This window comes from Kogia breviceps, chromosome 2 (genome assembly GCF_026419965.1).
Source record: "Kogia breviceps isolate mKogBre1 chromosome 2, mKogBre1 haplotype 1, whole genome shotgun sequence".
Classification (NCBI taxonomy): domain Eukaryota; kingdom Metazoa; phylum Chordata; class Mammalia; order Artiodactyla; family Physeteridae; genus Kogia; species Kogia breviceps.
Window position 1 is genome coordinate 351,527 of NC_081311.1, and position 27,044 is coordinate 378,570.

Genomic DNA, 27,044 nt, shown 5'->3' on the forward strand with positions numbered 1-27,044 from the left:
AGAGGCGAGGGCAGGACCAGAGCCAGCCCGAGCACGGAGCACCTTCTCCCCGGACCCCCGGAACCGTGGGTTAGGATCCGGACCCCGCCCGCCCCACTCCCCCCGCCATGCACAGCCTCCCGCTCCTGCTGCTTCTTGCTGCGCTGTGGCTACAGGGTGAGTGAGTGCTGGGCGTCTGGCTCTGGCTGGTCCAGTCGCCTGGTCCCCTGCTCCCTGCGCGGGGCTCTGGGCTGGTCTCGGATTCGGCGGCGCAGGGGTGGCCATGCGGCGGGGAGGCCCTGGGCGGTGCACGCACGGAACCTTCAAAAGGGAAGTGCGTGGGGAAACGGCCACCTGGGCGTTTCCTGCGCTGGAGGTGGGGACCGGCTGGGACAGAACAGGGTGGAGGACCTGGCTGCTTCGGCTCCATTCCGGGGCCTCGGGGGGGATTGCCCTCGTCCACGGGGACCCCCCAGCCTGGCAGGGAGGGGAGGACCGAGGACCAGTGGCCTGGAGCCGAGGGCTTGGGGGCGCCCCAGGGGGCGGTTCTGCCACCTGGGGACCTGCCTCTCCTCTGGGGGGCTGACTGTGCTGCTGTCCTTAGCCCCCAACCTAGCTCCTGAGAGCCTCCTGGGGTTCGGGGGGGAGTGTGCTTACGGGGCAGGCCCTCCCCACCGGTCTTCACTCCGGGAGGTTTGCCAGGTAGCGGTTACGGAGACACAACTGTGAACACCTTGAAAGAAGGAGAAAAGAGTCACCTGGGGAGTAGGTTTCCAACTCTGGGCCTGGGCTGGGTCCCTGCTGTCTGTTGCTGGATACCGGGCAGCTTCTAGATCTGGGCTGGGTGACCCCTGCGGAAGAGGGCTGCCAGTTCCCCGTTAGATGCAGTCACGTGATAAGTTGGAAGCGCTGGACGGGCAGACCAGTCCCCCTGTGCCCCCCACCCCCGGCCCGGGGCCTGTGTGTGTCCTCATCCTGAGGGGGAGGGGGCATCCGGGTCACCCTAGGGTCTGGGAGGCAGCCTGGTGGGCTCCCGGAAAGTCAGGAGCTGGGTGGGGTCTCTGGGCACTGCTGGGCGCAAGTCTGCCCGACCCCACCCAGGGCGGGGGTCCTGTGGCCTTTTTCACGCAGAACCCCACTTGGGCTCGGCAGCCAGGCCTCAGAGTCTGCGGTCCCCACGCTGCCGGGCAATTCCCCAGGAGGAGGTGCCGGCGCACAGCAGGCTGGGGAGGGACCCCCAGGGCGGGGGGGTTCCCTGTGCGCCTGCTGACCCCCCTCTCCTGCAGAGGTCGCCCCCGGGGCCTCCCTGCCCCACGTGGAGCAGTACAAGGTGGTGAGGCCCCGGCGCCTGCCAGCGCCCCGCACCCGCCGAGCCCTGCCCTCCCACTTGGTAAGCCTGGGCAGGAGGCTGGCTTGGGGGTCCGTCCCTGGCCCCTCAGAGCCCGTTTCTGTCTGTGAGCAGGGTGATAGCTCCCCGCACATCCGGCGAGTTGTGAGGGGCCGCCTTTGGGGCTTTCAGGCAGGCGCCTGCGGAGCTCACAACCCACCTGGCCGCCTCTGCCTGGGCCACCTTCCTCCTCCCCCCAGGCCGCACCTCCTTCTTCCGGACCCGCCCAGATTAGTCAGACTCCTGAGACCGGAGGGGATGGCTCAGCAGGGGCGTAGCTTAGGCCTCTCAGGGGCGGTTGGGGCCGGGCTGGGATTCCCCGGGGCGCCTGGGGGCATTCCTGAGACCTGCCCCGTGTGTGCCTGCGACCGGGCGGGTGTGCGGATGGACGTGCCCAAGTGTGTGTCGAGGACAGCCCCGTCTGGACCTCGGGGTGCGGGCACAGCGCACGGTGTCCTAGGGGTCAGCTGCGGGCTGGGGGCGCCCTGCCAGTCGGGCCCAGGGCTGGAAGGGGCGGGGGCTCGCAGGGGCGGGTCACCTCTGCCGCCTGGGTTCTAAGGCTGCCTGTCAGGGGCTGTGTTCCCCCTCCCCTTGCTTCCTGGTAAGGGGCATTCTCCTTCTCCCTGTGTGGACTTGTGAGGAAACCGAGGCCTGAGGCACCTGAGTTCCGGTTCGGTTCCGGGTGGAGCTCTCCACCTGCCCACTGCCTCCAGTATCGCCCGAGGCCCCACCTCCTCCTACTGGCCAGGTGCTACCCACCCCCAGGTTTGAGGTGGGCAGGGCCCCTCTCTCTGGACCCCCTCCCTTTTCTCCCGGCTCAGGGCCTGTACCCGGAGAGTGTGAGCTACGTCCTGGGGGCCCAAGGGCACACTTTCACACTGCACCTTCGGAAGAACAGGTGAGCAGGGGCCTAAGGCTGCAGCCTGCCCCCACCCCTGCCCCCAGCACACCTGTGTCCTGGACATCCAGCTCCCTGGCCCAGCCTCTCCTCCACACCCGCGGTGGCTTCGGGGGCAGTCAGGCGGGGCGCAGAGCATCACGGGGGCTCTTTTCCAGGGACCTGGTGGGCTCGGGCTACGTGGAGACCTACACGGCCGCCGATGGCTCCCAGGTGACGGAGCAGCTGCCGAGGCAGGTATGGCCCCCTGAGTGACCCTCCCCAAGGCCAGCAGCAGTGACGTGGGGAGTGCAGACACTGGCGGCGGAGCCCTCACGCGCCCCCCCACCTCCCCCGCAGGACCACTGCTTCTACCAGGGCGACGTGGAGGGGCACCAGGGCTCCGCCGCCAGCCTCAGCACCTGCGCCGGCCTCAGGTGGGTGCTACCGACCAGGCGGGGTGCGTCGGGACGTCAGGGCCCAGCGCTGTCTCACTCTCCAGCGAAGTGAACTGAGGCTGAGAAGAGCTGGGTGGCCGGGGGCACCTGCTGCCCTGGGGTCCCTCACTAACTCAGAGCCACGGGCTTCTCTCTGCCTCAGGGGCTTCTTCCGGGCCGGCTCCACCGTGCACCTGATCGAGCCCCTGGACGGGGGCGGGGAAGAGGGGCAACACGCGCTGTACCAGCCACAGCACCTGCAGCAGAAGACCGGCACCTGCGGGGTCAACGACAGCAGCCTGGAGACCATCCTGGGGCCGCGGGTCTCGGCGGCCCTCAGGCCCCGGGTGAGGGGAGGCCCCGCTTCCCCTGTCCGCTTGGCCCCACGCGTCCCCAGACTCCCGGGTGCCCGGTGAAGCGGGGGTGCTGCGCGCCGCCCCCGGGGCTGGGGAGGGCCTGGGCCTGGTTGCGCGCTGGCTGCAGAGCCAGCGCCTTAGTCTGCGCCAGAGCTCCCCCCCCGCCCCCAGCGCTCCGGGGCCTGGGGATGCTCAGGGTGCACAGGCGGGCTGCGGCTGGGCGGCTGAGCAGCTTCCTGTCCCCACTCCTCAGAACTGGCCCGTGGCCCGAGAGACCCGCTACGTGGAGCTGTTCGTGGTCACGGACAGCAGAGAGGTACCTGGGGCGGGGGCGGGGGCGGGGGGCGGGGGCAGGCGGGCCGACAGGCTGCAGCTGAGGGTCTGCTGTCCTCCAGTTCCAGCGGTTGGGGAGCAGAGAGGCTGTGCGCCAGCGGGTGCTGGAGGTGGTCAACCACGTGGACAAGGTGGGGGCCGCTTCGCCCCGGGGGCTTCCTCTCGGCGGGGGCTGTCGGGACCCCGCGGCAGCACACACCCAGCCCAACAGGAACCCTGGCTGTAGAGGCCTGTTAGGGCATCTGGAGAGGAGGAGAGGGCTGGCCATGGGGGGCGCCCGGCTGCCGGTAGAACCATCCGCCAGGTGATGGGGGGGCTAGGACTCTGCCCCAGCCCTCGTGACCTGTACCTGTCCCATCGCAGCGGACGCCGGGGGGACCTCTGGCCCTTCGCTGCTCTCACCATTGGAACCTGACCCTCGGGGCTCCCTGTTCTCTGGCAGCTTTATCAGGAGCTCGATTTCCGCGTGGTGCTCGTGGGCCTGGAGATGTGGAACGGCGGGGACAAGATTCACGTCAGCACCCAGGCCGACACCACACTGAACAACTTCCTGTCCTGGCGGGCGCGAGACCTGGCGGGGCGGCACCTGCACGACAACGCACAGCTCGTCACGTGAGTGGGCGGAGGCCGCGCTGTCGCCGGGACGAGGGGGCCCCCGGGGGACGCGCGTTCCGAGGTGTCCACGTGCAGACACTGCTCTCCTTCCCAGCGGGGTCGACTTCGCAGGGACCACCGTGGGACTGGCCAAGGTGTCCGCCATGTGCTCCCAGGACTCGGGGGCTGTGAACCAGGTGCGGGGGCTCCAGCTGGGTTGGCTGGACACGGGCTGGAGCTGGCCCCCGGGGGTGGGGGCAGGGAGTGGGGATTGGAGCTTGAGCTGGGGCCTACGGTGGGGGGGGCCTCAGGGCTCCGGCCCACCTGCTGGTCCCTGCGCTGTCCCCCGGACACCTGAGTTGCTGCCTCTTCCGAAGGCTGCACTGACGCTTTAGGTTTGAAGCAGTGCTGTTGGCAGGAGGCACCGCCGAGCCCCTCAGCCTGCTGGGGGCGGGCGGGGGACTGGCCACCAGAGCGGCCCCAGCCAGCACGGCCCCTCCCGTAGGACCACAGCCCGAACCCCATCGGCGTGGCGAGCACCATGGCCCACGAGATGGGCCACAACCTGGGCATGGACCACGACGAGAACATCCAGGACTGCTACTGCCCGGTGCCGCGGGACGGCGGCGGCTGTGTGATGGCGGCCAGCATCGGGTGAGGCTCAGGCGCGGCCCCGGCCAGCCCGCCCGAGGGCCTCCCGCCGAGCCGGGGTGTCGCAGGGCACGGGCGGCCTGCCCCCACCCACCCACCCGCCCCCCCTTCTGATGACAGGGACTCCCCTCCCCGCAGCTCCAACTTCCCCAGAAAGTTCAGCCACTGCAGCCGGGCTGACCTGGAGACGTTCGTGGAGAAGCCCCGGACGGCCTGCCTGGTGGTCGCCCCAGACCCCGACCGGCTGGTGGGCGGCCCTGTGTGCGGGAACCGGTTCGTGGAGCGTGGGGAGCAGTGCGACTGCGGCGCCCCCCAGGTACGGGGCCCCCGCCATCCCTGCACATGGGGGCCGGTCCCCGTCCACAGGCTGGGGCGACCCTTCCTGACCCCCGGCACCCTGCGCACGCGCAGCCACGCCTCCTGTCCTCTGGCACCAGAACGGCGGCCGGGCTCACGGGTGGGAGGGGCCAGACCACCTGACGGAAGGGCCGGGGGCCGGGCCGGTGTGCAGCTGGCTCAGACCTTCGCCGTCGCCCCCACCCCCCAGGACTGTCAGAACCGCTGCTGCAATGCCAGCACCTGCCTGCTGGCCAAGGGGGCCGAGTGTGCCTACGGCACCTGCTGCCACGAGTGCAGGGTGAGCCTGGGGTTCTGGGGCGCAACAGCAGGCGTGGGTGTTTGGGGGCCTCCTGTTCCCGCGGTGAGCTTGGCTCTGCCGAAGCAGGTGAAGCCGGCCGGAGAGCCCTGCCGTCCCGCAAAGGACCAGTGTGACCTCGGGGAGTACTGCGACGGCCTGCAGCCCACGTGTCCCGAGGACGCCTTCTGGGAGAACGGCACGCCCTGCCCGGGGGGCTACTGCTACAACGGGGCCTGCCCCACGGTGGCCCAGAGGTGCCGGGACTTGTGGGGGCCAGGTGAGGCGGGCATGGGCCCCGGTCGTGGGACGCTCGGGCCTGCCAGGGTGGCTGCGGGTCCTGAGCCGGAGGGCCGACCTGCTCGTGCCCCGCAGGCGCTTGGGTTGCCGTGGAGACGTGCTACAGCTACAGCATCTCCGAAGGCTGCAGGGGCAGGATCCCCCTGGACTTGGGCAGGTGAGCGTCCACCCGTGGCCTGACCCCCCTGGGTCCAGGGCACGGAAGGTTTCCACCAAGAGAGTCCTCTGCACAAAGGAGTCCGGGAGCTGAGTCAGGGGCCTCTCCGGGGGCCTACCAGGCCCCGCAGGACCCCCAGGCCAGAGCATGCTGCCCTTCGGGAGAGTGGCTCACTGTGGCTGGGCTGTGGACCCCTGCGGGTGGACCCAGGGCCTCAGCCACGGCTCCTGGCGCGCTGAGCACGGTTGTGACCACCGAGCAGGAGCCGCCGCGGAGCTGGCTCCACGCACGTCCCTCTGTTCTCAGGGTCAACAAGTGTGGCCCTCTGTTCTGTGAGGGGGGGCTGAAGCCCCCGGAGCGGAGTTCCTGCACCCTCACCTCCTCCGCGGGTGATTGCCAGGCTCTTGTCCAGGACAGCAGCAGCGCGTACGAGCCAGTGCCAGAAGGCACCAAGTGTGGCAGGGAGCAGGTGGGCCGGACGTGCCTCTCGGTCGGGCTGCTGGACCCCAGGGCGAGCTGGTGGGGCCCAGAGCAGGGTGGCGGTGGCCGGAGGGGGGCTCTGTTCTGGGTAGAAACTTGGAAGGCGCATGTGGGGTGCGGGAGAAGACCCTTCTCAGTTAATGATTGGGTTTGAAGACTATTTGTCCTGAAAGCCCTCTGGGGATGGGCGGGGCCGGTCCTCTGTGGCCCTGGTGGCAGCAGAGGGCTGGCCAGGCACTGCCTCTCCCCGTGGCCAAGGCCAGCCGGCAGATGGGCTGTGGGCGAGGCCACCGGGGGTGTGAAGGCCGTGGCCTGCCCCTCCGAAGCCCAGACGCAGGTTTTGGATCCGCTCTGGTTGATGGTGGAGAGCTGGGGTGCTTCAAGCAGGGGTCTAGACTGGCTGCCTACGGAGACCCCCACTGCCCTCCAGATTTGCTGGAAAGGCTTCTGCCAGGACCTCCATGTCTACAGATCCAGCAACTGCTCTGCCCGGTGTAGCAACCATGGGGTACGTGGGCCCAGGGGATGGCCTGCCACCAGCCCTTTGGGCTTGGAAGATGCGCAGGCGGTGCTTAGGATAGCCCAGACAGACAGAGGGCAGAGGCTGGTGCCCTGGGGCCGTGCCAGGAGCCCGCTGGGGCCTCCCGAGGCTGGAACTGACGGGGATCTGGGTGTCCCGTGTAGACACGGAAGCCCGGGGTAGTCACGGAGCCGGTGGACACGTGGGCGAGGCCGGTCTGACGTGAAGTGTCCTATTCTGAGCTCTTAGTAACCTGTGCTGTGACGCTGGGGAGGTCAGAGCTCCGAGGGCTTGAAACTGGAGGGCCTGGGGCAGCGCCCTCCTGTGCCCCCGTCTCAGGAGGATAGCCTGCCCCGAAGTTGCCCTGCCCGCCCCGCGGCGATGCCTGCTTGGCTCAGAAAGCCCGCATCGTCCCATCAGAGCCCTCCTCCCTCACCCAGGGAAGGGCTGCTGCCGTCAGCACATCTGACGAAACCTGGGTGGTGGTGGTCCTGGACCCCTAGCTTGTCCTCTGTCAGTAGGGGCCCCAGCAGAGCAGACGGCGCCTCAGTGGGCACTGGGCGATGCGGCAGGTGGGGGTCTGGAGGCCCTGATGCCTGGTCGTCCCCCAGGTGTGCAACCACAAGGACCAGTGCCACTGCCACCCGGGCTGGGCCCCGCCCTACTGCGCAGAGATGCTGTCTAACGTGCGCACAGGTACCGCCCTGCACCTTCACACACCTTCACAAGCCCAGGGGGCTCTGGCTGCGGGCCCTGCCTTTTCTCAGGCCACCTGGGAGGGGCCGAGGAGGAGGCCGTGTGCCCCTAAACCGTGAGGGGCATGTTGAAGATGTGGCCCTGCAGCCCCCGGCCTCCGGACCCCGCAGGAGAAGGGGGGCCCGTCCCAGAGGGAGGGCTGCAGGAGCAACGGGGGACGGCGCCAGCTCCTTGCTGGGCGCTCCGCCCCACCCTGGGCCCGGGAACCTCGGGGCCCCCCCGCCCCCACAAGTGTCTTCCTCCCCATCGGTCAGGCCTACAGGGCCTGGCCTGGCCGCACCCACGTCACTGAGGGCCTGGGGCCGCCCACCGCCAAGCCCTCCACCTGGTCCCATGAGCCCAGAGCGCGGGCGTCGTGTACCGGTTCTCAGGGCCGAGGGTCCTCAGGTGGCCCTGGCCTTCGCAGGGGGCCCGGGGCTCGGGGTTGTTGGTGTGGCCAAGGAGGGGCCACCTTCCTCAGGCCCCTCCTTGGCCCCAGGCTGGCCTGGGCAGGCGCTGAGCCACCCACGGGCCCTCCCAGCCCCTGCTGCCTCGAGGCACGTCCGGCCCTGGTGGCAGCTGGCCTCTTGTGTCCCCACAGCGTCCCGGAGCCTCCTGGTGGGCGTGCTGGTGCCTGTGGTGCTCCTGGTGCCTGTGGCGCTGACCCTGGCAGGCGTGGTCATGTACCGCAGAGCCCGGCGCCCCGTCCGCAGGAGGTGAGCGAGCTCTGGGCTTGCGGAGCCTCAGTGTGTGCGTGCGTAGCGAGTCGCCTGCTCGCACCGCTGGAGCGGGAGAACGCGCTCTGGGCCCCCTGCCTTCGCTGACACGGGAGCAGGTGTGGGTTGTGGTGACAGGTTGGTGATGTGGAAACTCAGAGAGGACCCCGTCTCCCCCTTACACCCCAGTGGGCGCCGGCCCACCGCCCTCGGTGGACACTGGGCTCTGAGCCTGCCCTGGGCTCTGGGTGTTCCTGGTGCCCACTCTGGGGGGACCTCGACCCCCATGCTGGCTGCAGCAGGACACGCTTGCCCAGTGGCCTCCAAGTACCTCCTGCGGGCCCACCTGGACCGACCCTAGAGCTGGCGGGGCCAGGACACGTGAGGCTGCCTTTCCATCTGCGCGCGGCTGTCACTGGCGCACCCGGAGGGGCAGCTGCAGCTGAGTGGGCCTCTGGCCAGGCCGGGGTTCCCACGCCCAGGAGCCCCAAGTCCTTGGGCTGAATCCTGAGGCCAGGAAGTGCTGACCGTTCTTATTTCTCCCCAGGAATGTGGCGCCCAAGCTGCCCACGACGGCCACGGGGCTCTCCAACCCCCTGTTCCACGAGGGGCACAGGACACCCGTGAAGGGCAGGGCCCCGGCTCCCACCGGGGGGCCCCCAGAGCTGGGCCTTTCCTCTCACCCCAGCCAGCGCCCCAAACCCACGGCTTCCGCAGTGACCCCTAAGCGGCCACCCCCTGCTGTAAGCACCAAGCATCCCCAGCGGGCTCCCCAGGCCACCCCCAAAGCTCAGGCCAGGATGTGGTCCCCTGGGGCTTCGAGTCGCCACCACGACTGCCATTTAGAGGCGAAACGAGGCTTTAGGACGAGAGGTCTGAGGACCCGCAGGAGCTGGTGACAGAATTGGATCTGAGGCTTGAGGCCTGTGCAAGGTCCGCCTCAGGGCGCTTTTGAGGCCCAGACGCCCTTGCTGCCACGTGCCTCCCCAGGGCTGTGGGAAGGGGGCATAACTCCGGGCCCTGCCCAGCGGCGGGCAGGATGGCGCCCCCTGTGCACACACGGGGCTCTGTTCTTCCCACTCTGGGAGGGGCCGGAACCTTGGCTCCTCAGCTGGGTGGGGGCAGCTCCAAAGCCGGGGCTCCCTGCACGTGGCCGCCCCGAGACCCAGCCTCACGGCCGGCTTCCTGCAGCCTCCAGCCGCTGTGTCCAGCACACCGTCCCCGGTTCCTGTGTATACCCAGCAGGCCCCGGGTCAGGTGAGTGGGGGGCTGGCAGAGGGGCCATCGAGGTGGCATAAGGCAGATCCTGGGAGGCGGAGGGTCTGGGGCTGGATTTGGTGGGCCAGGGACCCTAGGGTGGTGGCCACTGCGCCCTCAGGGGGCTGACATGAACTGAACCCCGGGGGAACTGGGGTCCTGACCACTCCTCCCCTCCCACCAGCTCAGACCTGCTCCTCCCACCAAGCGCCTGCTGAAGGCCAAGCAGGTGAGAGGACCACCGGGCGAGGGGCACAGGGGTGTGCGGGGCTGGGGGCTCCATTGCAGCGCTCCCTTTGCTTTGAGACTTCAGAAGTTTGGGAAGGGTCTCTCCCAAATGTGAGTCCCTGGAGCCCCAGCAAGCCCCTGCCTTTGGGCTCGCGTGGGAGCCCCTCCCGCCTGTCCTGAGGTCTGGCCCTGGCGGGTCCCCTCCTTTGCCAGCAGCCCCGTGGGTACTGCCAAGGGTCCTGTGCACCTCTGGACAGGCACGCTCACCTCCCGGCAGGTGGGGAGGCCACCTGCTCTGGCGAAGTGTGAGGCAGGGAGACCCAGGCTCCTCTCTCCGCCCACCAGGAGACTGGCGGGCCCCCGCGGCAGCCTGTCCACCAGGCGGTGTGGAGTCATCACCTGGTTGCAGTGGTGTCTGCAGGGCTCTGAATCTCTGTAGGGCCCCGTCTTCCCTTAGCCGTTAATGTCGTGGAGATACCGTGGAGCGATGCCCGGCTGGTTACTTCCTGAACTCACCCACGGTGCCTCCGTGGGTGGATCTCGCCGACGACAACCGTTACTGTGGCGTTTGCTTAACGGAGTTTCTCTATTTTTTGCTTTTTATTTTGAATTAATTTTAGAGTTACAGTGAAGTTACAAAAATAGTCCGTAAAAAAGTCTTAGGAGGGGTTTTGACAGGCCAAACAGGGAAGGGGGCTTGGGCCGGGAGATTTCTGGCCAAGGAGATAGTGGCAGCCAGGGCATTGTGCTGGGGGAGAAAAGTGCAGGCGACTTCTCCCCCTCTGCTCAGCAGGGCCCTTCTCGGTGTGCTGGGCTCACCCTGTCCCTCTGGCGCCGGAATGAGCTGCCTAGGCTGAGCAGGGCCCCTGCTGGAGGCCTTCCTTCTCCACTCCAGCCCTGGCCCCAGGAAAGCTGAGATGCAAACAAGTGCAAATTCTGGTAGTGGATTCTTTGCTTTAGAGCTTCCGAAGACCCACATTCTGGCAATTTAAGAGCTTTTCCTGGGTGATGTGGGGGGGAGGGGGGAGGGGGGAGTTGAGGGAAGAGGGCGGGGCAGTGAGATAAGCTGATGGGCCCAGGAATGGGGGCCCTGCCACATTTGGGTTTCATTGGGGCAGTGGCAGCTGTGGGTGGGGAGGGGGTTGGGGGCACTTTTCTGTAGAGAGCTCAGCGAAGAGAAACGTGCAGGCCGGTCTGGAGCAGAGCGGAGCACCCAGGGAACTTTCTAGAAGGTTTTGGGAAGCTGGCACCCTGGCCCAGCTGGCCATCAGCTGTGTCTACCTCCTTCCAGGTCATCAGGCCAACCTGCACTCCACCGATGCCACCCGTCAAGCCCAGTGCTGGAGGGGCCCAGCCTGGACCCACTCAGGTGAGGCCCTCACACACAGGGCAGTGCCCACCTGGCCGGGCAGAGAGCTGTCTGTCCCCAGCTGACTGCCTGGGGCACAGCCCTGAGAGGGTATAACATCCGCCCTCTACTCTGTCAGAGGACTTCTCAGTGCTTGCCGCTTCTTCCAGCTGTTACTGTGTCTTTTTCTCCACTAGTGTAAGTACAGAAAGCTATTCTTGATAAAGCATCAGCTGTTAATACCCGGGCTGTCTCCACTCAGCTCTGAGCTCTGAGCACAGTCATATCATTGGATGAACTGAGGATCCAAATTTTAAGAAAAGTAAAAGGAAATGAGATTCAGTTGTGCTCTTTGTAGCAGATGGTTTTTAATGTCAGTTCTTTCTTCCTTTTCCAAGGGAGTTGTTGGCCCAAAGGTTGCTCTGAAACCCCCCGTCCAGAGGAGGTGATGGGGCCCGAGCTCAAAGCACCCTGGGGGGCATCTGTGCACCTGTCTGGACGTTGCCTGTGGTCATGTGACCTCGCCACCAGCACTGACAGACCAGCTGCCTGGCCCCAGGCCCTCCGTCCCCTTCCCCGACGAGGGCTGGGTCCACTGTGAAAAGCCCTAGCGGAAGAGCCAACTCCTCATGGCCAAGGTCACTCTTCAGCACCCCACGGTCACAGCCCAGGCCCTCTCCGCCCAGGACTCCGCGGTCGGGCCCTCGGCTGCTGTCCTGACCTCAGGAACGGGGGCCAGGACAGTGCCTCCTCACCCACGTATGTCTCCAGACTGCCACTGGTGTCTGGTCTGGGTCTCTGGAAACCTCAGATGCACATTCAGTAGCGCTGAAAACTTTAATGAAGTTTTTGTATTCTACAATTAAATTATTGATGAAATTCTAAATGACGGGAGATCGGTGGAAAATGTTGCATGTGAAACAATGTGGAATTTATAAGATTTAAGGGTCCAGTGCTTGTTAAAATAAAAGTCTACTGTAAATGGGTAAGGTCAGACTTTCCCCCTTCTTTTCTTCTTAGACTTTATCGTAAGCGCTTCTCTGCCTAAACTAAGCCGCGCGCGCGCGCGCGAAGCGGACCGCTGGCACCCAACGTGGCCGGCGCCCCTCCCCTTCCGACCCCGGTCTCCCGGCAACGGCCCCGCCCTTCCGCCTCCGTCTCCCGGCAACGGCCCGACCACGCTCCCGGTTCCACGCTGGGCGCCGCCAGGCCGAGCCCCCCGGCCCGGCCGCCGCTGCTGCCCGGCGCCCTCCGTGGCCTCTCTGCCTGGCTGGACGCACTGCCGCTGAGCCGCCGCAAGCGGCACCTGGCCCGGGACTTAAGCGACGGCGGTGAGGGCGGGGCGGCGGCCACGACGGGGGCCGGGGTGACGCCGGTTGTCCAGGCCGCAGGGCCGCCGCCTGTCAGCCGGGCCTTGGCGCTCTCTGCTCAGGGCAAGAGCCCAGCGGTCATCCATCCCTCCCGGCCAGCGGGAGCCCCGAGAGAGACGTGCCGCGGCCCCGGAAGGGTCCCCGCCCCCCGGGCTCCCTGCAAAATGCAGAAGACCCCAGAGGCGGGGCGTGAGGGGCCTCTGGATGGAGTGGGCAGGACGTGGGAAGGGCGTTGCCTCGACGGCCCCGGAAGGAGGAGGAATGCGGCAAAGAGAGGAGGGCCCGGTTATGTGTTCAACCTGCCACAGGAATTCCTCCTCTGCTCCCGGACCCCGCGTTCCCCGGGGAGGGTGGGGCAGACTGGGGGTCTCCTAGCAGCTCCTCTGACCCCGCCGGCTCTCACAGCCCTCTCCCCTGGGGCGTCCACAGCCTGCGGGCGCTCCCCAGGACTCCTCTCAGTCCTCATCCACCTCGGAGGCCCTGGATGACTGATGATTCAAAGAATCCAAGGACTCTTAGCTCACCCCGCGCCCCTGCCCACTCTGCCCCAGTGATGCCGGCCGCGGTCGTGAAGCTCTTCCGCCCCTGGCTTGTGGACCTGCACAACTATATCCCCACCTGCAACACGGACCACAGCTCAGCAACTGGAGCATTCCCAACAGGCGGGACTTCGCGGCAGGCTTTCCGCCCCCTGCCTTTTCTGCTGGGGCCCCACTCCTCACCCTCCAAGGCTGGCCTGGACGGGCCGCCTCCCCCCAGCCCCTCCCAGCCCGTGGGACAACTTTTCAGGCCGTGTCCCTGCTGTGGGTCTCCCTGACACTGTCCAGTCCAACCTGGGGCTCCTGGGGGCTCCCCACCAAGAGGACAGCACCGGTCAGCTCGAGACCCGCTCACCGGGGCGCCAGCCTTGCCCTCCCACTGCGTGTCCAGATCATGCTGACCACACCTCTCGCCCACCCACCCACCCGCCGACAATTCTGGGTGACAGGCTCTGCTCAGGCCCAGCAGACAACATGGGCCCCTGCCTTCCTGGGGCTGTACGTCTGTGGGGAAGACAGATAAATGAAGAGATGGGACCAGTGTCAGCTGTGACAAGTCCCATGAGGGGCAACAAGGCAGAAACCATAAGGCAGTGACAGGGAACAGAGTGGGGCTGCAGTGGGGAGGGGCTGTCACCAAGGGTCCTCGGAGGACACTGCCTGGGGGTGGGGCGGTCACTGCCGTGGCAGGGTTGAGGACTTGCTCTGAGGAGACAGGGGACTTCGGGGGAGGCAGAGGAGGGGTGGGCTGCCCCCGCCCCCAGAGGCGAGAGCATGGCAGCTGCAGGCAGACATGGTGAGAGGTCAGGCTCTGAGCACTTTGGAGGTGAGCTAGCAGGACTTCCGCCCAGAACAGAGGAGACTCAGGCAAGAGGATGAGTCCTCCGCAGAGTCCCTGGGACACTTATCGGGGAGGTGGTGGCCCAGGCTGGGACTCACCTGGCCTGAAGGCACAGGGCACCATGTGTCCTGTGACCCCTGATGGGGTGGCCGGGAACGAGATGGCCACGGGTCTCTGTGGGTACTGGGGCAAGCAGGTGCCCCTGTCCCGGCCCCTCTGCACGGAGGCGAGCCAGCCCTGCTGCCCGGCTCTGCAGGGCGCTCTGCTCTGAGGGCTGCACCCTGCTTCCTCTGCAGGAAAGTCCTCCACAAGCTGGGTTTCTGTGTCTCGGAGGAGGAGATCCGCAAGGTGGTGGCCAACACTTCTGGGGCCGTCGAGCCAGTCTTGTGTGCAGTGAGGGATAAGGTGGAGGCCGGCGAGGACCCGCCCGGCAGGGCTGGACATGTGGGTACCGTCGTACAGCCCTGGAACCTGCTGTGTTTGGACGTCGGCTCATAATCTGCCAAAGAGAGAGTAAAACCAGGAAATAAGTGGGGATGAAGCCCCGGGTCCCCACGGCCCTGGGGCCCAGACTGCAGTGAAGTCTTGGCCGCGCTGCTGGTGCGGCCCCAGGCCAGGGCCCCTTCCAGCCTGACCTGTCTGCTTCCCTTTTCAGAAGTGCTCAGGCCCAGCCCCTCCCCCAGTTAGCCCCTCCCCGTCTGTGACTGGGAGACCCAGGCAGGCCTGTTGGCGAGAAGAGCAGAGTCAGAACTCTCTGCAGGACCCAGGAGCCTGCAGTGGCGACACTGACAGACTGTGGGTGGGTCTCACCGCCTCTGCACACAGTGGTAATGGCCAACCCCTCCCCGCTGCAAGTGGGTGTCCCCGGGCCCTGTCCACAGGCCGTGCGGCGTGGCCGTCGTTCAACAGTCGCCTCTCCAAACGGGGAAGCCCTTCAGAGACACCGGGGGCTGCGCCTGGGCACCATGTTAGGCCCGACTGTGGCCCCGTGGCGCTGTGTGGGCTCAGCCCCCCACCCCACCGCGCCCCTGTGTGCCCCTCTCCCAGCCAGAGGCCCTGAGCTGGCGGTCTGCTTATGTTGTAGGCCTGCCGAGCCCCTCAGGGCTCTCCGGGGCGGAGACCCTTGGGAGTCAGAGGACTCCAGAGGAGACGGGCTGCTGGGCCCCACCTCTGCTGGCCCGCGGGCCGAAGGCAGCACCTGGACCCTGGGCTGCAGCAGCTGCTGGAGAAAGAGCAGGTGCTGGGCATTCTGCAGGAGGCAGTCAAGGCACAGGCCTGGGCGCCCCTCCGAGCAGCTCGGGCTGGTGCGCGGGGAGGCGGTGCGGGGCAGGCGGGATCCACGTTTAGTTTGATTATTTAAATACAGGATGTTCCGAAGATACCTAGAAGCCCCCATCCCCGCAGACTGACCACCCAGCTTCACCAGTCATCAAGCCGTGGGGCCCGCGAGCCAGGGGCTGCAGACTCGCAGGCGTTGCCACCGGGCGTGTGGGCCGGCAGCCCAGGGCCCGTGGGGCCGGGGCGGCGAGAGAACGCACGGCACATCCTAAAGCGCGCTCCCGGTTCTGGGGGCGCAGCCTCTTCCCCTCTCTCTCACCGAGGCTCTCCAGCACTCCTGGGTTCAGGAGGCACTCAAGTCCCTTCACTGCCACACAGCGACCACCGCGTGCTTCCCCAGCCCCCCGGGAGCACAGGCTGCCTCTTTGGGCCCAAGACAGTGGGGGGCGGGGCGGGTGTGTAGGCCGAACATGTCGGGCCTCAGGGTCCGAGGGCTTGTCAGGGATTGTGATGACAGCACACGGTTCCTGAGGGCTGCACAGATCTTGACTCGGTTTTCTTGAGGAAGCAGGAAAGTGGTGTCATCGTGTGGTTTGCGTGTGTTGGAGGCAGAGAGGAAGCCGTGGCAGGAACGAAGCTGCTGTCTCAGCGAGGCCCCTCGCAGCCCTCGCGCCCGTGGCCGTGGCTCTGACCCCTGGGCCGACACGGGGGGCCCTGGCCTCCGTGCGCCCTTGAATACCATGGGTTTGAACGGCGTGTGTGTCTTTCAGTAGCTACGCACCACGGCGCTGCGCCGTGCGTGCCGCGGACCCAGGGTGCGGGACTGAGCGTGCAGTTGCGCCGGGCTGTTGGCGGGGCGGGGCGGGGCTGTGTGGCACCCTTAACGTCCGCAGCCACACTCCTCGCCGCGTTGTTCAGCTGCCAGCTGGGTTTTATTTTGTGAAACCCAGAGGGGAAGACAGTTCGCGTGCCATTTAAGATGGTGACACGGTTAAGTGCCCTTCCGGTGACTGTCACTGACGGGAGATAAGGCAGGTGCGGGGAGGGCCGTGGAGAAGCGGCAACCCAGGGGCCTGGGTGGGTGGGGCCGTGGCCTCCTGCGTTGTCGGCTGGAATTAGAACTGGACACGCTCAGTCCGCTGCCTCGGGACGCCCCTGCCCCTCGCAGCCTGTCACTGGGGAGAGGTGTGGCCAGGCTGCGTGGGGCGGCGGCACACCGGGCCTGCCAGTGCACCCTGCCCAGGGTCCTTGGAGGAGTCTGTGTGCTGAGCGGCCGGCCCCCTGCCTCGGCCAGCTGCAGCCATCTGTCCTTGGACACGGCATCTAGGGGGCAGATGAGCTCTTCAAAATCTCTTCTCTTTTTCACCCGCTTGAGCGAGGCGGGCTCTGTGTTCCCTGTAAGGGGAGGCTTGCACCGTGGCCTCCCTGGGAAGGAGGCGCAGGAGGGCCAGCGGCTGCGCTCGAGGCAGGACAGCTGAGCAGGGGGCGCCGGGCGGTCCCTCCCGACCGTCAGTCTTCATGGGAGCGTTTTCTTGGCCGTTTCCCTTCAGCAGTGACGCTTGCACGTGGCACTGCACCACACCTCAGCAGGCGTGCTCCAAGGACCTGCCCGGGGCCGGGCAGGGAGGGGCTGCAGAGGGGACAGGCCGAGCGGCTCCGGAGGTCTCCGCCCGCGGCTGGCAGGACCCAGGAGTCGGCTGGAAGGGACGGGGGAAGGAAGCCAGCCCCTCTCTCTCTCGAGTCCTGCCCTCCATCCCCTGGGTCCCTCAGGCTCATTTCGGGGACCCACGTCGTCTCCGTCCAGGGTGCCCCACTCGAGGGCCTTCGGTCTGACCGCTGGCCGTGTGGCCTTGCAGCCCGGGGCGGAAGCTGCCCAGCTCCAGAGGGTGGACGCATGTCCCTCAGGGACGTGTGTTTTCCTGCAGGTCCTGCAGATGAAGGCGGCCAGGCTGGAGCACCCGGTGAAGCTGAAGGACCAGCGAATTGGAGAGCTCGTGCAACAGAGACCAGCCCCGGTGACAGAGGGACGCCCAGGCCAGAGCGGCCACGCTCCCCGCCCACCAGACTCTGACCCTGAACCCACGCGGAACTCCCCCAGACCAGGTGCTCCCGGGTGTGGCCACACGCCATCTAGCAGGCCCAGATCGCCACGGGGGGCCGAGCCAGTGTGTCCGCAAGCGTGAGACCCGGGACCGTCCCGGCTGCGTGTCCCAGGGCTCCCGGCCCATGTGGTTCCCCCGCGCCCGAGCCTGGTTTGGACGTTAAGACTCGGGTCCAATTCCCCGGAGGCCCTAAGCTGTCCCGTCATTGCTGTGTCCGTGAACGTGGAGGGTCTGCGGCGTGCTGTGTGCCGTGGGGGCCCGGGGGCGGCAGCGTTGCTCGTCAGCTGACACGAAGTCCTTGCTGGGAGGTCGTGTTATCTGAAGGGAGCCTGTGGGGGCCAGCAGAGCCTCATGGTAATCACCCCGCTCTGCTCTGCAGGCCAGGGGGTCAGAGCGGAGCCGGGACCTGTGGGACGGGCCCCACCCGGGCCATGTGGGGCCCCTGGCCCTGGACGGGGACTTCAGGGCGGTGGGCAGGTATGGCCAAGGGCCCCAGACACTGAGGGGGGCTGGGGGCTGGGGACAGGGGCTGCATCCTGCTGGCTTCCGTGTCCTGGCATCCAGGCTGGGGGGCTGGGGGGGCGCCTCGGAGCCTTGGTTCTGCTCCCCGCCCACTGACTCAGCTCCTGGGCCCCTGCAGGGTTTCAGGAAGTGGCGTCAGAGCTCAAAACCTCTGTCAGGGTTTCAGAACTGCTTCCAGCTGTGAGTCAGCCCGCATCGTCTCTGAGTCAGACTGCACGACCGCAGCCCCACGGCCCAGGTCAGGGCCATGGCGCTCCAAGGGCGGGCTCCGAGGCCCTTGCAGAGAGAATCGGGGCTCGAGCTCCCTAGAAGCACGGCTGAGGTCGAGGACCTGCTGCCCCAGGGAGGGGTGCTGCCTCTGGGAGAGCCTGGACGGGGCCATCTCTGAGTGTTGCCCTGGATACAGCCTCCAGGGGGGCAGCACGTTGCCGTGGGGGTAGCAGCCCTGCCTGTGGAGCCAGGAGCGCAGGATCCGTGTGCTGGGTCTTCCAGACCGCTGGCCACGGGTTTCCGGGCCACAAGCAGCCCCTGCCGATTCCTGGCGTCAGGAGCTGGCAGGCCCACGGAGATGAGCTCCCGCAGCCCGGAGCTCAGTGTCCTGCCAGCTGAGCAGGAGCCCGGGCGCGGTGCGGGCTCCCGCAGCCTCCCTCCACCTCAGGGCACAGCAAGGGGCTGCCACTGTGCTCCAGGGCCAGACACCCAGACGCGCACGCGCGCGCGGCAGGCTGGCTGGCCCTTTGTTGAAGCGGGAGCCTGCTGTGCGCGTCACACAGGTGCCTGTGTGTCAGGGAGCGCCCATGTGCTCGCTCACCAGCAGAGGTGGCCATGGGGCCGGCCTTTGGAAACAGAGGATGGAGCTTGGGAAACACAACCCAGGGCACAGGGCTGCCCTGACAGGGACCTGGGAGCAGGTGCTGAGCTGCAGGGGCCAGAGGCGGGCCCCAGATCCTGGCCTGCAGCCGAGCCCACAGGTGGCCCCTGCAGGGGTCCCAGCCAGAGCCACCGCCCTACTCTAGCTTCGAGGGGCCTTAAGCCCAGGGATGGGGCTGGGGGCAGGCGGGGAGACCTCAGGAGGGGCTGTGCCACCAGCAGGGTCAGGAATGCAGAGGAACGGCTGGGGTAGGGTCGGGCTCAGCTCGGGGCGCATCGGCAGGGCCTGATTCGGGGGCCCTGGAGGGAGGCCCCTGCCCTGGCTGGTGGGCCTGGGGGACGTGTGACGGGCAGTGGATCTGAGTCCTGCTGGGTCCCGATGGGGGCGGGGGGAAGCAGAGGCGGGGCTCTCTCTGGAGGAACGTGAGGAGGCCGCCCGAGGCCGTCAGTGCCGCCGCCGTCGTCGTGCTCTCACCGTTGCGGGCTGCGGACTCAAGGCAGCTCTCTGGTTTGAGCGCTTTAGGTCACTCCGGCTTTCTCCGGCTGTGAACTGCGCAGCGCAGAGACTGCCTAGCAGTTAACGGGGAGGTTAAGGCCAGGCTGCCCTCCCCCAAGCCCAGGAAGCAGACCCCAAGGCCTGTTAAGTGTCTCCGTGGGCGCAAGGTGGACGCTTGGGTACCTGGTGCGTTGTCTGACAGATCTTTTTGCACGTGTTAAATATTTCATAATTTTAAAAACATTTTTCAGGGGAAAACCTTAGGAGGCAGAGGTGTAAATGAGATCCTGAGGGTCCAGCAGTGACGCCGTCCGCCCAGGGTGGGTCGGGGTCAGTGGGCAGCCCTGGCTTCCCCAACCTTTGTGAAATGGGAAAGTGGAGGTGCCCGGGGCAGCCGCGCCCACACAGCCCAGGAGCAGCCCCAGGCTGGCCCGAGGGCGACTCCGCGTGGCCAGGACAGAAATCGCACCTTCCCGATCCTCCTTCAAAAGATCCTCCTTCAAAAGTGGTAACGCGCTGTGAGTCCTGCAAGGAACCACCACCCTCTCCTGTGAGAGAGCCAGAGAGAGGGATGGAGCAGAGAAACGTCCCAAGAGGGAAGAGATATGGGGACATATGTATGTGTTTAACTGATTCACTTTGTTGCAAAGAAGAAACTAACACACCATTGGAAAGCAATTATACTCCAGTAAAGACGTTAAAAAAAAAAAAGTGAGGCCTGGGGTCGGGGAGGGGCGCGCCCCCCCAGAAATAGAGCTGGGTGGGGAGATGAAAACAGAGGCGGATGTGTGGGAGTGGGGGCTTCCTCCTGAATAAAAGCGTGAAGAAAATGAGGGGCCGGCGGCTCAGACAGAGGAGCAGCCCATACAGGGGCCTGGGCAGAGAGCAGGGCTCTCTGGGGCTGCGGGGCGGGGAGGGCTGCGGGGCTGAGAGGCGGAGGCTGGCGTTGTTCAGGCAGGGCCACCGGGGCCGGTGCAGAGGGGCCGGGCCCGCAGCACCCACAGGCCGGGGCTCCAGGCCCCTCTGGCGGCCCCGCTGCTCCTTGCGCCGCTGCCACGGGGTTGGGGCGGGAAGCTGCCCTGGAAGGGATGTGGCTCACGCGCAGAAAGGGGTGAAAAGATGCCCAGAGAACAGGCCAGGCTGGCGGAAACCCACACGACTCACAGCGAGGACCCCCGGCTGGCAGAACAGCCGCTTGCGCGTCGTCGACAGTCACAGCCACGCGTTGTTCTGTAATCGGAAGAAGACGAGTAATGGCTCCAAGAAGCCCGCCTGAGCGACACAGGCCTGCTGCCGCGCCCCACGTACGCCTGACGTCCGTCCCGGTCGCCCCGTCCCCTCACAGACCCCGAAAAGGACACACCTGTGAAAAGGGAGAGGAGCTCCCTCAGGGAACCAGCCAACGAGGCAGTCGAGGGCCTGATCCGTCTCTTGGCCTTCAGCCACGCTGGGCCTCACCCACCAGCAGAAATGGAACCGTCCAGGAGAGCGTTGCTGGGAGGCCAGAGCCCAGAGCAGCGCTGGCCTCACCCCGGGGGAAGGCGTGAGGACCCCAGGCCCAGATCCACCGCCGCCCACCCGGTGTTCGGGGTGGGGCGGTCTTTGTCCCCGCAGTGTAACAGGTCACCAGGTGCGGTGAAGTGGTGCCTGCCCTCTGTGACCCCCACTCCACCCCTCAAGTCAGCTGAGTGGCCATCCAGGCAGAGGGCATGCCCGCAGGCGGGGGGGGGGGCAGGGGCAGTGCGGGGCTGTGGCATGTCTGGACACCTGGACTGCCAGCCCCACCCCTAGACCCCTGGCCCCGGAGGACAGCATGCCGCCCACCCCGCCCACTGGGTGCAGCCACGCTGGGTAGCTGGCTGGTGGGTGTCGAGCCCTCTCTGGGCTCCCAGAGGAAAGCCCACCTTCCCAAGCCAGGTCCCGGGAGAGACCAAGCGTTCCTCACCAGCCCGCGCACCCCCTTCACCACCGCGAGGTCACAGCCCCAAACCCACAGGTCCTCCCACGTGTGCACACTCAGCCCCCAGGGCTCCCCCTCTTCCCACCGCCTGTGGGCCCGGCTCTGACCTTCCGGCTGGGCGCTCCTCTGTGACCCACGGCTGCCTGGAGCAGGAGGGTCTCGGGACTCCCCCCGGTGTGGCCCTTAGCCTGGCAGCCAGGACAGGTCGGCCCCAGCCCAGCCCCTTCCCCAGATCCAGGGCCCACTCGGCCCTCCCGGGCCCCTCCCAGGTCAGGGGCAGCGAGTCCACGGGGGCGGCTCAGCTGGGGGCTCCCACCGGCCCGGCCCGGCCCGGCCCCGTGGCTTCTCCATCCATGAGGATGGGAAGGGGCCCCTGGGAAGCGCCTGGAGCCGAGAGGATGTTGGTTCCAGCTTAGGGCGCCCTTGTCCTTGGGAAGCTAGGCCCCTCTGCTGGTCTGGGCCTCGGTTTCCTCCTCAGCAGAGCGGGACCAGTGCTGAGGGAAGCAGGAGGTGCCCAGTCTCAGGCTGTGCCCTCACCCGCAGCGCTCCCCACCCCTCACTGACCCCCAGGCCTCCACTAAGGGACCCTCAGCACCTGCGGGGACCCCGAAGGGCCTTGGATCAGGGAGGCTGAGCTGCCTGCCTGTGGGTGAGCCGGCTAAGGGCCCAGGAGGCCGCCAGGGGCTGCAGCCACCGAGGGGGCAGCCTGAAGGCGACAGGTCCCTCCCCCTCCCCAAACGTCGGGGCCCAGCCCGTGAGAAAGAGACCCCCGGCCCCTGGGTCACGGGCAGCAGCGACCGTGCAGGGGCCAGGGGCTGGGGCTGGGCCGAGCCTGGGGTCCTGACCCAGGGCCGGTAGGTAGGGCTGAGTGTGAGTGCAAGCCTGTGTGACAAGCCCAGTGGCCCAGGCTCTGAGCCAGTGGCCGGGGTGGGGCTGCCAGGTCAGCAGTCTGGAAAAAGCGGCCACAGTTCTTCCTCGGGTTGGGGGTCCCAGGAAGGCCAAGGGTGCCCTGGGAACGGCCGTCTATGCCGTGGCCTTGGAGGGCGGAGGGCAGTTCCCATGGCCGGGCGAGTGTTCCGGATCCGCCCTGGAGAGGGGAGAGAAAATATCCAGAAGCCGAGATTATCTCCCCAACAAGGGAGCTGCTCAGACACAACCTTGAAACCCCGATGTGGAGGCTAGGGGGTGGGGGTGGGGGTGGGTCCAGGCTTAACTCTTTGTCTTCCCTCCCGGCCCTCCCTCAGCGCCTTCAGGCCCAGCCTGGCCCACCCATTGGTCCCGCCTGGGGACCCAGCGCCCACAGGGGCTTCCCACAGGTGCCCCAGGGCCACCGGGGCCTCTGACCGCGGTCACGCTTGCCGCACGGCCCTCCCAACCAGGCCGGGCTCAGGCTCTCGGCGCCAGAAGCCCCGAGCCCAGGAGGCCCCAGGAGTCACAGGAGTCTCGGTCCAGACCTGGTTTCCCGTCCCCCCACCTCTCCAGGCCCACGTCCTCTCCATAAACAGGGTGTAGGGACGCCAGATTTAGCAAATAAAAATCCAGGGCACCCAGTTCAAGTCCAGTTTCAGACCAACAACGCATAATTCTCCCCGTGGCCACGCTCCCCACTTTACCGTGTGCTCTCCACCACGTGGACCTCAGGCTGATGGGATTTGCACCCCCTGCTCGCCGAGGGGCCTTGGAGAGGTTTCCAGTCTGAGGACACTGCTGTTCCAGTCTGTCTGGAGCAGTTCCTCTTGTGTGGACAGAAACCTGGGAGTGGAATTGCCACGTCACAGGGCAGACACCGCTTCGACCTACTGTCTCCAGGCAGGTTGGCCATTTTCAGAGCCTCCTTTGATGGGTGGGGAAACGAAGGCCAGGAGAGGCGGCCTACACAGCACAGCTGTGTGAGCTGCAACCAGGCCTCAGCCACGCCCTGGGGAGGGGCTGCTGACCCTACCTGGCCTGCCTCTTGGGGTGGGGAGTGCCAGTGGATAATAACCCAGGGAATGCGGGTCGGGCGCAGGGCAGGATTGGGGTGCAGGGCAGGTTGGGGTACAGGGCAGGATCAGGGAGCAGGGTGGGGTTGGGGTGCAGGGCAGGATTGGGGCGCATGGCAGGTTGGAGCACATGGCAGGTTGGGGCGCAGGGCAGGATCGGGGAGCAGGGCAGGTTGGGGCGCGGGGCAGGATCGGGGTGCAGGGCGGGATCGGGGAGCAGGGCAGGTTGGGGCACAGGGCAGGTTGGGGTGCAGAGCAGGATTGGGGTGCAGGGCAGAGGCCGAGGTCTGTGTTCCACAGGCCACCCTCTCTGGGAACCCACCAAGGGTTAATGTGGCTACCTCCTGGCGGCTGGAAACTTTGGCCTGAGCTGAGCAGACAGCTGTGGCCCCCCACCCCAGGAATGCAGCAGAGGGAGGGAGGGAGCTGTCCTGAAGGACACCCCTTATCACCCGTCAACTCCATGCCAAGCACGTCCTCCAGGGCCAGCAAGGATACTTTCTGTCTTGTGGGCAAAAGTCGGGCCGGGCCCAGCATGTTTTGTGTTCCAGGGGCCGCCTGTGGGTGCCTCTGCGCCCAGGGTTTGGCTGGACCCAGCAGGGGGCCCTGCCCCAGGTGACAGGTGCCAGGACGCAGTGCCCGGGGCTGTGTGGACGCCAGAGAGTTGGCCAACAGGAAGGCTTCCCGCAGTGGGGTCCGGCCAGCGGCTGCAGAAGTGAGGGGCCCCTGTGTCCCCCCTCCAGCCTCCCTGGGATCCAGCTGCTGTGTCTGCCCAGGGGCCCGTCCTCACCACTTAGGGAGGGGGCTGGACCCGGCATGCACTGCTCCACTCGGCTCCTAGAAAAGTCTGTCTGACGGGGTCCCCTGGACGGGTCTGCGGCCAGAGCGCAGGAAGGGGCAGCCTGGGGCCTGGGTTCCTGCTCTGGGCTTGGGTCCCACTGAAAGCCCCGAGGGGCCGCACAGCACCTCGAGGCAGGGGAGCACTTGGGATGCCATACCTGTCGGGCAGCGAGCAGCCTCGGCGCCCTCTGGCTGGGGCCTTCCTGCCCTCGGCCACCACGGCCGGAAGTTGGCCCCGAGTCCCCTCCTTCACCTCCAGAAGCCACAGAGCAAGCCTTCCGGGGGCTGAGACCCCAAGGGTCTGGGCCCTCCAGGGGTCCAGGTGGGCTGGATGGGACTGAAACCCGCTGTGGAAGGAAGGCCCAGCCCCCAGCTGCCTCCTCCCCCCTGCCTGGCTCTACGTGGTAGCCTGAGGGGGGCTCCTGGACACACAGTCTACAACCTGCCACCCCTGGGGGAACACAGTGGGTCCGGCCCCCTCAGCCCAGCTGGCCTCCCACCCAAGCCCCCTGGGCTCCCGCTGGTACAGGGCCAGCCACCCCCATTGCCGGAGGGAAAGTGGAGGCAGGGACTTAAGGGGGTGACGGGAGCAGGGTCAGCGGCTCAGCAGCGGACGGCTTGGGGTCCATACCCCGGAGACGCTGGGCTGGGGCCAGAAGGCTCAGGCTGCCGTCCCTGCCCCGTCTTCTCTTTATGCCTTTCTGGATGCAAAAAGTGGTTTGTAATTAGCAGGCGTTGATTTTATAATCAGGACGGTAAGATTAAGAAGACGAGGGAAGGTCTCAGAGGCCTGCTTTAGAGCAGCAGGGCCTCCCGCACCCATCAGCACCCATCACCCCTCCAACTCCCAGTCTCTGTCTGTGTGTCTGTCTCTATCCATCTGCCTCTCGCCTCCTTCCCTCCTGCAGGCCCATCGCCCACCAGCCTGAGGGGCCCAAGGTCAAGGGCGATGGAGGCTCAGGACGGGGCGGCCCCCGGGGTGGGGATGGCAGGACCCCGAGTGGTTCTCCAGAGAACAGGGGCCAGAGCAGACGGTCTCAGAGCCGCCACTCGAGTTGGGGCTTCACCCGTCAGCCTGAGACTCAGCAGGCGGGGTCCCCTGGACGGGTCTGCGGCCAGAGCGCAGAGGAAGCCCCCCCACTCCGGGAGCTCAGAGGCCCCAGGGGATTTCCTCCACCAAGGGCCCCTCCCCTGCCCAGCAGAGGTCAGGGTCTGACCCCACCTTTGTGGCCCCAGGCAGGCCAGAGGTCGGCCAGGCCCCTCCCGCCCGCCCGAGAGAGCCCTCAGCAACTGCCCACTGGCGCCTTCTGCCCCTGCGCCCACTGGCAGGCTGCACGGCCCCCAGAGGCCCTGGACTGCGGACAGCCTCCCAGCAGAGGCACCCGCTGCTTCCACGCAGCCCAGGGTCTGCAGCTTCTCAGCCGCACTGCTCGGCCGGGACACGTCCAGGCCGCGGTGGGCGTGTCAGGAGGGCCTGGCGCGTCCACGGTCATGGGTGGTCGCTCTCTCACCTGGCTTCCCTCACACGTCCCCCTGTGCCCTCCGCCTGCCTTTGCCCATCCAGGAGCGCGCCCCTCAGTCGGGGTGTGATGCAACAGTCCCGAGGCTCCACCGGTCGGCTGAGAGCCCGGGGGCTGCTGCACACACACCGCACACACATGCACAGACACACCGGAGCCGGTCTCAGGGCAAAGGGAGGGCAGGGTGGGGTCGCCTGTCCGGACCCTCAGGCAGGGAGGGGGACCATCCCTGGTCCTGGAGGCGCGGACCACCCTAGGGGTGGAGGCTGTGGGTGCTGCATGGGAGGGGCCCCTGGGACCCGGGGGACAGGTGGCGGATGTGACAGCCGGTCAGCCTCAGACTCAGGCTACCACCTCCGCCATTCCCCGCAGGTCAGAAGTGTTCGGGAGCAGAGTGGGGGCACTCGCCCGTGTGGAGCCAGCTGCCCTCCGGCAGGTACCGACTGCGCTCACACCCACGCACGGCGGGAGGCTGGGCTGCCCCCGGGGTCCCTGGGCCTGGGGGAGGGGTGGCGTGCCTGTGGGTGTCTGTCTCCGTGTGGGAAGCCTCGGGCCTTCGATCAGCTGTCCCGACAGTGTCCCCCCAAGACTGCAGAGCCCCTGCCTTTTTCCAGACAGCCTGGGGCCCTGGGGCAGAGCTGAGCACACAGCGGGCGGCTGTGCGGCCAGGCAGAGCTCCCCCACCGGACCCTCTGGACTCCGGGCAGCCCCAGGTCCCAGGTGGCCTCCTGGGGCTCTGCGGCCGGGGCAGGAGGCTGGGAGGCCGGGAGGCCGGGAGGGGAAGGGAGAGGTGCCACCTCCCTGGAGGCTCTCTCTCCCCTGTGTGTTCTGGGCCGTGACGCAAGCAGAGGCTCGTGGGGAGATAAGGTCCGGAGGAGGCTGCCGGCCAGGTCTGGCCGGGTCCCAGGTCCTGGCCAGCAGCCCCCGGCCCCGTGGGCCTTGCCGCCCGCCCGCCGAGGCTGGGCACTCTGCTCAGAGCGGGTCTTTGTGCCCCAATCTCGCAGGTGCGGGGGCGGGCGGGGTCCTTGGCACAGAGCAGCCCGCGACCGCCCATGACGGCCGCTGTCCCGGGCGCCGCCCGCCAAGGTCTCCGCCTCGCATAAAGGGGCGCCCGGAGGCTGTAGAGGCAGAGCCCGCAGCCAGCAAGCGGCTCTCCTCCTCGCTCCGGCCCGGCTCGCCCGCAGAGACCCCGGCCCCGAGGCTGACCAGGTAAGGCCCGGCTGGCCTCCCTGCCTCCCCCTCAGCCCGCTCGCTCGCACCCACAGGACGCCTGCAGCCACCCAGCCGAGCCCGCAGCTCGTCCCCGCGCCACGCCAGACCCAGCACGGACCCTCCCGGACCCGCGCCGGCCACGCCACTCGCTGTTCCTTTTTCCTATGCATATACTTCTTTGAGGGTCTGGCCTAAAGAGGTGTAGGGCATGGGAAAATGGGGCGCCGAGGTCCTACCGTGCCGCAGAGTCCGTTCCCCACCACGCACCTGCCTCTGGACCTGCTTCCACGTCCCGCACGCCGGATCGAGGATGGATCAGGATGTCGGGGGCAGGGGGTCCTTGCCCTCCTGCACCAGGATGATGGATCAGGGGGCGGGGGCAGGGAGAGGGAGGGGTCGCCCGTCGTAGGACAAGAAGATCAGGCAACCCTTGCTTCCGTGGTCCAGGCCCTGCCCCTGCAGGAGCGTGGGAGAGGGGCTGAGCAGGCCCCTGGTCCACGGTGCCTGTCACTGGGGCTGCCCT

The 27,044-nt window shown here is 67.2% G+C and overlaps 2 protein-coding genes across 5 annotated transcripts; both read left to right on the forward strand.

The window, feature by feature from the left end:
• ADAM8 (ADAM metallopeptidase domain 8) lies at positions 1-11,976 on the forward strand. Of its 4 annotated transcripts, none has more exons than XM_059053655.2 (24): positions 1-156; positions 1,266-1,369; positions 2,188-2,264; positions 2,423-2,501; positions 2,604-2,680; positions 2,844-3,027; positions 3,290-3,352; positions 3,432-3,500; positions 3,812-3,981; positions 4,079-4,160; positions 4,469-4,617; positions 4,753-4,930; positions 5,162-5,251; positions 5,339-5,528; positions 5,624-5,705; positions 6,012-6,174; positions 6,616-6,693; positions 7,317-7,401; positions 8,042-8,156; positions 8,704-8,899; positions 9,348-9,413; positions 9,598-9,642; positions 10,933-11,010; positions 11,388-11,976. In XM_059053655.2, exons 1-24 carry the CDS (start codon positions 108-110, stop codon positions 11,436-11,438), a joined length of 2,520 nt encoding a protein of 839 aa, XP_058909638.2. In that variant the 5' UTR covers positions 1-107; the 3' UTR covers positions 11,439-11,976. The 4 variants fall into 4 exon arrangements, with proteins under 4 accessions (XP_058909638.2, XP_066879799.1, XP_066879809.1 ...); XM_067023708.1 differs by having other exon boundaries at positions 28-156; positions 4,735-4,930; positions 11,388-11,869; XM_067023698.1 differs by lacking the exon at positions 11,388-11,976 and having other exon boundaries at positions 3-156; positions 10,933-11,187.
• Positions 11,619-26,716, forward strand: LOC136793666 (collagen alpha-1(I) chain-like). Its single transcript, XM_067027420.1, has 14 exons — positions 11,619-11,684; positions 12,044-12,477; positions 14,036-14,183; positions 14,824-15,043; positions 16,788-17,032; positions 17,499-17,596; positions 18,134-18,267; positions 21,237-21,367; positions 21,511-21,821; positions 24,698-24,896; positions 25,026-25,244; positions 25,682-25,745; positions 26,314-26,518; positions 26,575-26,716. Exons 1-14 carry the CDS (start codon positions 11,619-11,621, stop codon positions 26,714-26,716), a joined length of 2,616 nt encoding a protein of 871 aa, XP_066883521.1.
• Positions 26,717-27,044: the final 328 nt, after the last annotated feature.